The sequence below is a fragment of the Gavialis gangeticus genome, unplaced genomic scaffold (assembly GCF_001723915.1).
Source record: "Gavialis gangeticus isolate Ggan-Ray unplaced genomic scaffold, GavGan_comp1, whole genome shotgun sequence".
NCBI classification, from domain to species: domain Eukaryota; kingdom Metazoa; phylum Chordata; order Crocodylia; family Gavialidae; genus Gavialis; species Gavialis gangeticus.
In genome coordinates this window covers 41,932,479-41,944,541 of record NW_017728997.1, presented here as the reverse complement: position 1 = coordinate 41,944,541, position 12,063 = coordinate 41,932,479, and the positions used below count along the sequence as shown (strand labels likewise).

General features: G+C 42.4%; 1 protein-coding gene across 1 annotated transcript in view; it reads left to right on the top strand.

Moving 5' to 3' along the window:
* SLC6A11 (solute carrier family 6 member 11) overlaps positions 1-12,063 on the top strand; it is a 420,578-nt gene that overhangs the window by 313,562 nt on the left and 94,953 nt on the right. The window contains exon 7 of the mRNA XM_019505104.1: positions 10,034-10,137. Within this exon, the coding sequence (XP_019360649.1) occupies positions 10,034-10,137 (104 nt within the window). The remainder of the gene's footprint in view (positions 1-10,033; positions 10,138-12,063) is intronic.

The following is a 12,063-nucleotide window of genomic DNA, read 5'->3' as shown; positions in this document are numbered from 1 at the left end:
CCCTGCTGTGGGGGATGTGGGGGATGAACATGGAGTTGGGGAAGGGAACTGGCGCTGGGGCCAGGCAGGGCCTCCCCGAAGGTCCCCTCCCCCCTCCTCTAGCCCCCCAAACCCCTACTTACCTGGCACAAGGTGATCCAGGTCCTTGCAGCTTGCACCACTGCCTGTCCCACATGAGCTGGCAGAGTTCTTCAGCACCAGGTAAAGGGCCAACCACAGAAATGCTCTGCCAGGCTACCAGATTGTCTCTGTGGAGGGCCGAGCCTCCGGTTACCTGACCCGTTTTTTTCCTCCAGGGTACTGTTTGAACCCTGGATATCCAGAGTTCTAATTTTGCCCCTGCGCTGCAAATTTGCAGTGCGGGGAATGTTTTTTTGTTCCCGCACGTGCCTCTTGCAGTGTCTCAAAGTGGTTTGAGACACTGCAAGAGGCACATGCATTCAAACTCTTCTCAGTTTGCTGCTAATGAATAGGGAAGGATTGGTAGCAAATGTAAAGGTGGAAGGCAATTTGAGAGACAATGGGTGTATCTACATAAGATGTTACTGCTCAGTCATTACTGTGCATTTATTTAGCACTTGTATTACCACACTCCAGCAGTCTCCAGCATCTCATGTATCAGCATCCCAATGTTTAAAAATGGCAGCGGAGGCACTTTAACTATAGCTAGTTCAACAAGCTTTATTAAAGCACCCCCACTGCCATTTTTAAGCGTGCAGACACTGATACTTGAGATGCTCAGGGCACTTTAATTAGAGAAGCTCTGAGAGTGACTCTAATTAAAGCACCCCTGCCCCTGCACTCCCGTAGCACGTGTATAAATGCCCTAAAATTTTCTTCTGAGTGGTCTAACATTCATCACTTGTATTACTTCCATACATTACTAGAACAGGGACAAGAATGCTATAAATGCTTCCCTGTAAAACAAAATTTCTGTATCGTCTAAATCTCAGTCTTTCTCAAATAGTCTTTTCCATAATTTAGAAATTATAACAATGTAAAGCCCCAAAGCTGTAAACATTTGCTTGTGTGCTTAACTTTGCCCTGTTGAAGTCAATAGGATTACTCACATGCTTAAGTACTAGCATAAATGTCTACAGGATTGGAGCCTAAATATGTATCCAAGACTAACTGGTACATTTCAGATAGAGGGACAATTTTTCATGACTGACAAAAAAATTGAAAACCCACTTCAACTGCAATTAGGAAAAGCACCCTCAACCTTGAAGCTAGTGATGATGATTGAGTAATTAAGGTATTTAGGCAAAGAAAATGGAGAATCTTACAAGCCTTTCTCATCAAGTAAAGAACTGACTCTACATTACAGAATGTTTTGCATGCTGAAATTCATTTATTTCCCACATTTTTATCAGAGAATGAGTAATCATTTCATCGTCTTCTTGCTATATACATTAGTCATCACTCTGATAAGACTCAATAGTATTCACATTTTAAAGAACAATTTTCCTTTAGTTAAAAATAGGATTTTTTTAAAGTATTTACTCTCAGAGAATCAGGGGAAAATAGTTCAAGATGGAAATAAAATAGCTACATATTTTTTAAATAGTAAGTTATCTATTGCAGTGAAAGAAGTTGTCTATTAGAAAGGTTCTTAACAATTCTGTGACAGAATAACCAAACTTTCTGTTCCATACACCTTGCATTTTGTTTCTGCTCACTTAACTCCCACAACTTGGGAAAAGAGTAAAAAGCCAAAAGTTCATTGAATGTGTACTGTGCAAGATTTCAAGCATTAGAATTATTTAGTCAACTTCTAGAAGCATTTGTGTTAAGGAGCATGATGTCAGCAAGTTTCTTTTCTAGTATTGTCACTGTCATATGAAACCCTGCTTAGTCACATACTGTATTTACCTGAATCCAAGACAACTTCAAATTTAAAACAACCCCTCAATAATTAGAATGTATATATGGTCAGTTTATAAATTGGTTTGTTATAATTTTCCATGTATAGAACCCAACTATTAGAGGGACATCTTAAATCCCACCCACCCCTCCCCACAACAGGAGAAGCAGTGACGGGACGGGCAAGGTGTGGGGAGGCAATGGGCAGGGGTCAGTTTGCTTGACTTTCATGCCACTCGTGTCGCTCCCGTCCCCCCACCCCCCCACACACCCTGTCTGCCTCACTGCCACTGCCCTCCTTTTAGAGGTGGTACACTGACGTTCTTACTGAATGAACCTTCAATAAGTACTAGACCTCCCATAGTAACCGGGACATGAAGGCTATATTCTGGTCTGTATAGACCCTAAACCCCTTTAGAAATGCCCACTGGGGAGAAAATTGGTTCCATGGTGACTGTTTTGAAGTGATGTGGAACAGATTGCCACTGCCTCAGGGTAGTAGGTGGCATAGTCAACTGGGACCAAAATGAACCTGGATGTCCTTGAACTGGGATCCAATTCTCCCACCAAGTCTATTCCAACCCAATCAAATGGCATCCATCAGGGTAGGCACTGGTGGGGCCCTATTAACAGGCCAGGTAGCAGCCAGCTGGCACTTGGGGCAAGATGTACAAATCTTTGACCTCCTGGTATACCCCGTGCCAAAACCAAAAAATGCAGCAGCACTCTATGCTGGATCTTTTCCACCCCGAAATGCATGGGTGACTGGTGCCTCCTGAGTCTGGCGGGGCACCCGCGGGTGCCACCGTTGGTGGCGGCGGCAGGGCCAGAGCTGGCAAGCTCCCACAAGCCCTGCCACCATCAGCAATCCTGTTAGAGGGAGCATCTGCCCCCCCGTGCCCGCTCCACACATCGCCTATGCCCAGAAGTCCCCCCCAGGGTAGATTCTACCCCCAAATGTCCCCCCAGTTTCAACAACTGGTGACGGTATTGCTTCAGGAACAACAGTTGGTTCCACCAGGCCCCAATGACCTTCTCTTTGGTCACCCTCATCAGGAGGTACCCCTTCAGATGAAAATGGGAGTCCTGGGTGACTAAACGTGCATCTACTATGTCCCAACCAGCTATACAGAAGGACATATACTGGCTCCTCCCTTTGATCGCTGATGAAATTTTGGTCTTCCTCAACCTGATCTAATCCACCCGGCAGATGAGCAGTGGAGCTCTTTTGATCCTTTTCTTCCTTTGTGGGAGGGTTCAGATAACACTGAGCCCCTACTCCTTTTCCAGAACATTTCCTGTGGCTGGTGAGGGCCTTCTGCCTGACCCGTCATTGCTCTTGGCATGACTGGGGTTGTAGTCCAAAACGTTCAGGATCCAAAAGGAAATATTTCCCCTAGGTTTGGTTCTGTGCATTTGGGATCCACCTGGGCTTTAATCCATTCTCTGGGCCAACTGGATCAGCAGGGCCATCGAGCCCCAATCCCACCATGGGGTAGGCTAGATGGTGGGCCAGTGCCTCTTTTACATGTCTTTCCTATCCCCTACTGGTCATATTCAGGTGTACTACAGAGCAGGGTTGAGTATCTCCATTAATTCATGTGACATACGCACCTTTACCTACTGGTATATCTACCAGACTCATAAACCACTTGTGTACAAATGTTTACCCAGAACCTGAGCCTATGAATCCAACCACATGGATATTCCTGATCTTTACAGGGACCATATATCCTCTTGAGTCTGGGCTCCCTCTGTCTTTCCTCTGAGACAAAGGTGTAGGAATATCCACAGTCCATTTGGGGGCAATCTCAATGTCTGTGTCCTTTCTCCCCATATTGGAAGTACATCATCTGCACCTCCCTTCCTCTTTCTAGACTGGTGGGATGTCCCAAATAGTTTTCTTCTTCTGGCCTCCATTTGAAGGCTTCTTTCCTGTTGGGGGCCTCAGAGGAGATGGAGGTAACACCCCTATCAGAAGACTTCCTAGACCCCTGGCTGGTTTGCTCCAGAGCCCTAGCTTCTTTGGGTCTATAGGTAGCAAGCTTGGGGTTCCTGGCAGTCTAACTCTGCCCCCATTAATTCTTCTGTGCTCTGTGTGGCTTCCTCCCGGTTAGCCACCCAGTGACTATATGCCCATCTCTGGGCTTTTACTGAGAAGATGATGCGGAGTTGTTCCAGTACTACTAATTCCACAACCTCTGCAGCCAAGTGCAAGCCTGGGTTGAGCCATCAGGTGCATAAGTCTTTAAGCTTCTAAGCCATAGCCCAAGGCCACACCTTTGGGTCCCAAGCTTATGACTGGAACAGATGGTGAAGAGCCTCCTCCGTAAGTCCAAACTGTTCCAATATGGCTGCTTTTGGGGCTGTATAATCCTAGGCTTCCATGGTCTGCTTCCATGGTCCAGTAAGTGGCCTGCACCTCCCCAGTTAATAAGGGGGCCATCCTCACAGCCCATGTGTCCTGAGACCACTGATATGCCTCCACCACCCATTCAAATCTGGCAAGAAGATCCTCCATTTTGTCTCCTGGTCCCATTTTTGTGAGGACTCTTCTCTCTAACCTCAGGGAACCTAGTGACTCACCAATGAGGGTAGGGATCCATCTAGCATCCAATTGCTGTTTCAGGAACTCCTGCTGGTGCTGCTACTGCTGCTCTTGCTGAAATGGCTGCAGTTGTTCCTGATGCTGTCTCTGGAACTGTTGTTTCCAGGTTTGGAGCTGTTGAAACAGCTGCTGCTACTGTTGCAGCAGCCCCTCCAGCCATTTTAACAGGGTTCCAGTCTCCTTGGGTGATGTTAGGTTTAGAGTATCTGCATTCCCCACCACATATAGTAGTTTGTCACTCAGTTCTTTATTTTTCCTGGGGCAAACTTGCTCCCACAAAGAAAACCAATGGGCATAACAAAGCCCTAGACAGAAAACCAATGCCCATAACAAAATCAATGTCCATAACAAACAACCATACACTCAGTGAAGGGTTAACTCACTGCTACAGTCCTTTCTTGGACACAGAGAGAAGATACCATGGATCTGCTCAGTGCTCCCTGCTTGGCACCGCCCTCTTCCCTCCCTCCCCCAGATCCACTCCATGGGAGCTTTTAACTTTTTGGGGGCCAGATTCTCATTATTCTTGTTGACATTGGATTTGGACCCAGCACCTATACCTTTGTTTCAGGCAAGCACAACCCCCACATTGATCACAACACCTGCCAGTTGATAATAGGCAAGTTTTTTGATATACAGTGATAGGAAATAAAAGCAATATAGGAAAAGCAAATACAGTATATATTACCCGAAGTCCCCAGTCCCAGAATATACACAAGGCGAGCGGTCCATCCAGCCACTATTTAAACGCCACCTTGAGGTCCTTTGCTTAAGTGTCCACCATCAGCAGCCTTGGAGGTCAGGGCTGATGCCAACTGCTTCTTCTTCTGTTTTTAAAACTCCTTCTTTCGTATTTTTTATTTTCCTGGTGACTTCTGATCCATGGCTGTCACTGGTTGGTTGTCTCTCTGTGGTCACATGTCCACGTGTTCACTGTCAGCAGCCTTTAAATACCGTTTCTAAGTCAACACTCTCAGCTGGCCCCCCTTGAGCAGGCAGGTTATCACTTTTAACTGCCTGAAGCTGTGCTCCCACAGCTCAGCCATGTGCCTGGTTACATTACCTATATTGAATAGCTTTCTAGAAGACTTGTATTTATTTATTTATTTACCTTATTATAAGACATGGTCATGTTGTACGTGCTGCAACACTTTCATTCAAAAGCCAGCATTACCTATAGTTAAAGCATATTTACTGCAGTTTAAGAGTGATGAATTTCTTATCTAGTTGTTATAACTGTTATAACAGATTTTTATTCAACCCAGTGTTAATTACTATCTTATCTTTAGCAGTTATTTTTGGCACATTTCTGTGTGTCCTTGTGATTCTATATCTACTGAACCTGAAACACAATCCATTCCTGGTACGGCTTTCATTTAAATTAAATATTTTAACCTTCAGGTTGCAAAGTCTTAAAAAAGAAACATGACGCAAATGTAAATTTATGGAATGCTGCCATTCCAAGGGAGACACCCAGAACAAATAGCCTCCATTCATTTCAAAGGCAGCTGCCTCCAAAACCTGATTATGGTAATCTTTAATGTTGATATCATTAACTTTTTCACTGCTAGCCAGTGCTTTAGGGCTAGATCCAAGACAGAACTTCAGCACCTAAAGCAGGATTAAACAGATCTTGCAAATGAGAGAAACCTTGCTTAACCATAGAGAAAGACACTAGGGCTGTGCAAAGCTTCAGGTGCTGATTTGATTTGGCGGAGATTTGGCCTGATTCAGTGGCCGAATCTCCGAATCGAATCAGGGGACCATTAAAAGGTCTGAATCAATTCAGAAAAGATTCAGAGAGCTTCGGTGATTTAGGCAGTCCGCACCTGCTGCAGCAGGGAGCAGTGGTGAGTAGGGGGACTCTGAGCTAGTAAGTAGGGGGCGGGGGAGAGAGAGCTGGAGGTGGCAGGGGGCAGTGGGGATGGCCCCCCTGCCTGGCAGCAGCTGGTGAGTGCGGGCTTTTTATTCAAGGAGTCGGGAGCTGGGGTCAGGCGGAGCTGGGAGAGCGGGTGGGGAATGGGACATGTGTGATTCGGAGATTCAGCTGATTTGGCAGCATCCCAATCTCCAAATCAGATTTGACTGAATCGATTTGGGACAGTGATTCGAATCACTGAATTGAGTCACTGTCCCCCAGTCAGCCAAATCTGAATCCAAAGTGAATGCTAGCTACTTCTCACAGGCCTAATAGACACCTAAAACTCAGTGGTGCCTCTCTCTGCCTGTGTCTACACAAGACGCTGACTACACAGTAGTCCGAGACTACTGTGCAATAGTGTTGTGTGACAGAGCATGACATGGCGCTACTGCACAGTAGTCTTATGCTACCACTCAGCATCACAAAAAAGCTGTTCCTTGGTGCTACTATGAAGTGATAACTGCACAGTCAGCATCTCATGTAAACATGGGCAGCATGGCCTGAAAGTTCCCTGGGAACTGCAGTTCTGCCTCTGCAGAACTGCTGGTCTGAATGGTTGGCACCTAGGTCCTGCCTACACCTTGTTCAGATACAGAAATTAGGCAGAGCAGTGCTCAGTTCCCTGAGGGGCCCAGTTCAACAGACAGGCTTGGAAGACACTAAACACAGGCTAACATGATTGGGCAGTTGCAGTTGCAGTATTTTCGTTACAAAATGCAGCACTGGAGAAGAAAAATTGGTTGCCAGGCTGCACGTCTTTTCTATAATAGGGTAGTGGTTAGAGCAGTGGTTCTCAGCCTTTTTCAACTTATAAGAGTCCCACCAACCATTTTGTCAAAAAACCTTGGTTCCACCATGATAAAAACAAAACCCCACTTTTTCCAAGAATTGCATTTTTATGTTTATTTCTATAAGTGTGCAAACAACTTTGATTTGTTTTCAGTCAGGCAATGAGTTGAAATCCCACCTACACAACCTTCAAGTCCCACCAGTGGGATGTGCTCTACTGGTTGAAAAACACTGGGTTAGAGCACATACCCAGAAAGTGGGAGACCTAAATTTTGGGCCCTCTTCAGCCTGAGGGGGTTCAAACACATTGTCCATTTTCCAAGAGAGTTTCCTTAATGCTCTCCTGGGTTGGAAAAGTTTCCTTCTCCCCAAAGCTGGGTGGTTGTGTGGAAAGGAAATACAGCTCTTTAACTCAGTGATTAGGGCACTCACCTGGGAGGGAAGTGTCCCGGTTTGTGTACTTTTCTGCCAGATTTATATTTTTTTTTCTTCTTTTTTCTTCCTTCAGTACATTAGTTGATTAATATAAAATCTATCAACAATGATAGGGACACATTGAGAAGGCTAGGCACCTACAAGTTAGGCCAAATAATGTGAAGGTGTCTAAGTCTTTTAATCCTTACTGCCCAAAGCCCGTTTGCCTCTTTGCCTGCATAGGTACCAGAGTCCTCCCCAGGTTCCTACATTCCTTTCACCATTTATAACTTCCACAATACAGATAGTTATCTCCAATTCCACATTTGGGAACACATTAAGAATACAACAGTAATGGATTATATATGTTAAAGTTAATGTCATACTATAAATGAAGGCAGACCTTACCAATTGTTATTCAATTTACCAGTTAAGACAAAAAGAACCCCTTTGATTAACATTTACCTGAAACTATGGCATTTTTCAAAAAAAACTGTTACAACTGAGTGCCACAAAAGCTAACGGTTTAGCTGCAGGATTTAGGTCAATTTTGACACAGAGGACATGGAGACTTACATGAGATTCTCCATTCAAAGTGTTCACCATCACATTTATGTTGACTACATGTTCACTGTTACTCTCTGTATTTTGCTGTCACAGTAAACAAAATTGAAGTTTCTGTAAAGAAACCTTGTCTTATGCTCCATGGGAGTGGCATGCTGTACTTAGGTGTGGAGGCCTAGTTTGATCTTCAGAGTTATGTGCTTCCTGCCCCATCTCAAAAATAGCTATGTGGGTTCTGACTTCCTAATACAATGCTTGCCTGCCCTCCTTTGTTATTTGTACTCTTCAGCAGTCAAGGTATTGTGCAGCTGGTGTATGCCAACAGGAAGGGATATTGCACCTGGAAGCACTGTATAGTGATATGCAAAAACTAAAACGGAAGGAAATAGTAATGACTAGATTCTGTGTCTGCTGATCCAGTTTCCTGGTTTTTGTTTAGACTTAAGAAAACAGTGCTTTCTCGTTTGAACTATGCTACTTTCAGCTTTCTGAGAGCTTCCAATCTTGTTAAATAGTCTGTCTATCAAAAGGCTTTCCCTATACAGTTTTTTCCTTACCAAGTGGTGAAACGTTGAGATGTAATCATCTGTATCTTATTCAGCATGACAGCAATGAAACCATTTAAAGCACTGATGCAAATCAAATGTGATCCTAATGCTATTTCTAAATATAATCTCTTCCAACTTACAACAGCTCTACAAACCAAGACCTTCCAGTCACATATCAAATAAACATATCCCTGCATGTGTATGCATTTCTCTGCCTTTGATGACTATGATTAACTTGGTTAGTACATAAAATCTTTATCTTAGTATAGTTTAGTTCCTTTTTCACTTTAAGCATAAACTAGACAGAGTCTCTTGTTTTCATCTCAGTGGATTTTGGTATTTCTCTGCAAACCACCTCAGTTATTAAAACATATTCCAAAAAAAGAGTCAGCATTCTCATCTACTTTCTCATTTACAATATCTATACACTGAAAAGCAAGCAAGAGTACAACTTTCCCATTGTCCACATAATGAAGAAATTACTTGATACTTGAGGCAAATAACAATGCAACCAGACACTGTGTGAATCAGTAATACAAACACACCATTTTTCTGCTTTCCCCCCAAGGAAGGTCTTGCAGCATTGACTTTTGGAGATTATTAATGACAGAGTAGTCCCCGTGTTTGATCACAGCCAAGGTGTTTATCTTCCAACTCATACTTGCATAAATTGGAGACATCAATGTTATCAAGGTAATGGCTTTATAGAGCTAATTAATAGGTAAATTTGTTGGGGCAGAGACTGCTTTGTTATTCTCTTCATTTATACTCCCCAGAACTACCCAGTCCTGGTCCATTGTGGAGTTTCTTAGGTGACAACACTAGGCAAATATTCCATTACAATGTATCTGCTTTTGAATCAGACTCACAATTTAACTTGCATGATTGCACATAACCACACTTTGCCTTTTGAGTCCTTCTTAATTATTTAATTAAGGTCAAAGTCCTTTTCTTGAGTACCTAGCTATCCAGCAGAGACAAGAAAAAGGTACAGCTCCTCAGCTAGCGTAAGATGTCACAAAGCATAGCTTCACTGAAGAGAATGGAGAATATACGAAAGCTGAGGTTCTGCTTGAAGAACCCTGAGTTTCCTCTTCTTATGCTTGTTCAGTATGTGTGAAGTCCACAGACCACAATTGAGCTATTCCTGGCTTACACCACTAGGTCTGAGAGAAGAAACAAACCTATGAGTTTCTTTTATAATTTAAACAGTTTTACAGATGTTTATCATTATCTTACAAAGTTGCCTACAACACTATAAGTTCACTGAAATCGTAAAGATGGTTCCTTTTTTTCCTTTTGATTCACTCTGTGTTTTTCTTGCAGGTCTGGGTGGATGCTGGTACACAAATATTTTTCTCCTATGCCATCTGCTTAGGATGCTTGACAGCTTTGGGGAGTTACAACAACTACAATAACAATTGCTACAGGTAAGGCATTCTTCTCTTACCCTTTACTTTTAACAGAGGCTTCACTCTTGCAGGTCATGTGTAGGGAGAACTGACCTTTTCCAACATAAACTATGGAGAATATGCACCTTACTGGTCTAAAGACATTTTTGAAAAATAAAGCGTTAGTAGAAGTTGGAAGTATTGAAGTATTTTACACTTATCAGATTTGTTTTGTAGGATATTTTTAAGTAACTTTGACTTATATTTTGAATTCCTCTCTTCAAATTCCACTGTAGAGTAAGTAAAGTACAATAACATTGGCTAATATATCACCAGAGTTCTCTACAGAAATTAGAAGAAGCTTTGCTGGTCATTTCAGAGAGACTTAAGCACTTGGATTTGTGTGTCAGGCTGGATCCTGAGCAAAATTTGCATTCATTTGATTGCCATTTAGGATCAGATCCATGATCAGATCAGAAAAACAGATGACTGCTTTTTCCCCCCATGTAATAATAAAAAATAATAAATTATTCTAGATTGGTGTCATATTACACCTTTTTAGCCTGCTATCCCTAGTATACAATTTATCCTAAGAGATTCCATTTCTGTTTGTGGGAAAATATGTGCTTAAAGTTAAGTAAGTACTTACATGCTGTCTTGAACAGGGCTGTGTTTTCTGATTTGGAGCTTAATATTAAAATTCTACACATTAACTAGGGCAAGTAAAAAGAAAAAATATTAATATTTTGAAAAGTCTCCAAGTGAAGATGTATTCCAGATTATGTATGAATATTCTGTTAACTGGGCAAAAAACTAGGGAAAAGTCAACTAAAATGCTTCCCTTGAAAATTAATGTAATTTTAAAAAAATGTATTATCCAGTGGATGTTTTACATATTGCCGTATCATGGTAGCAAACAGTTTGCCAGGCACATTCAAAATGCTGATCCAGACTCAGTCAGCTACAGATATCTGTGTCATTTTTCAGAACTTGACAGTTTACCCAAAATTTGCCTTTAGAAATCATGAAATAGTCATATTCAATTAGACTGTTCATTTGTGGGACTACATAAAAGCAATTCATTTGACTCCAGTACTCTTTCCTGCCAAGTCAGGGGGCCAGACTTGATAATCTGCTCAGGTCCCCTTCTGACCCTACCAATTATGAAACTATAAAAAAGGATAATACTTAAAAAAAATAAAAAATGTTCTTACCACTTCAAAGATCAGCTACATAAAGAGACACAGAAAGCTCATCAAGTAGAAGCAATGACCACTTATCTACCACATCCTCATTTGTTTATGTTTAATTGGCTGTGATTTGGGAAGGAACATGAAAGTGACCAATTAACATGATTGTGTTGTGGTTAAAACAGAGAGAGAGAAAAACTTTGAAGGAATATTCCCTGTGATGGAATAAAGGAACCACACAGTTCACATTATTCTCAATTGGATTTGATTTTTCTTTAAATCAGCACTGTTCAGAAGGCAGCATTACTATTTAGTCTCATGTTTCAATCTGGTTTATCCATGGGCTTATCCATAGTACTTTTATGGCATAGGTTGTGTGGGCTGTAAAAAGAGATGAACCTGCAACTGTGATTTCTACATCAGATCACTGTCTTCTGAATATAAGTATTTTTTCTGGTTTTCCACAGAAAGCTAACCTGTGTACAGTGTGGGTAGTTTCATATTTGTTTTGTCTTGAAGACTTCTGTTTATGAATTGCTTAGTTTACAAATGAAAAGACACTTATAGTTTCATAGTTTCTAGGGTCAGAAGAGACCTGAGTAGACCATCTAGTACGACCCTCTGCCATGACAGGAAAGATTACTGGGGTCAAACGACCCCAGCAAGGTGTTCATCTAACCTCCTCTTAAAGACCCCCAGGGTAGAAGCCAGCACCACTTTTCTTGGAAGTTGGTTCCAGATCCTAACCACCCTGACCGTGAAGTAGCGCCTCCTG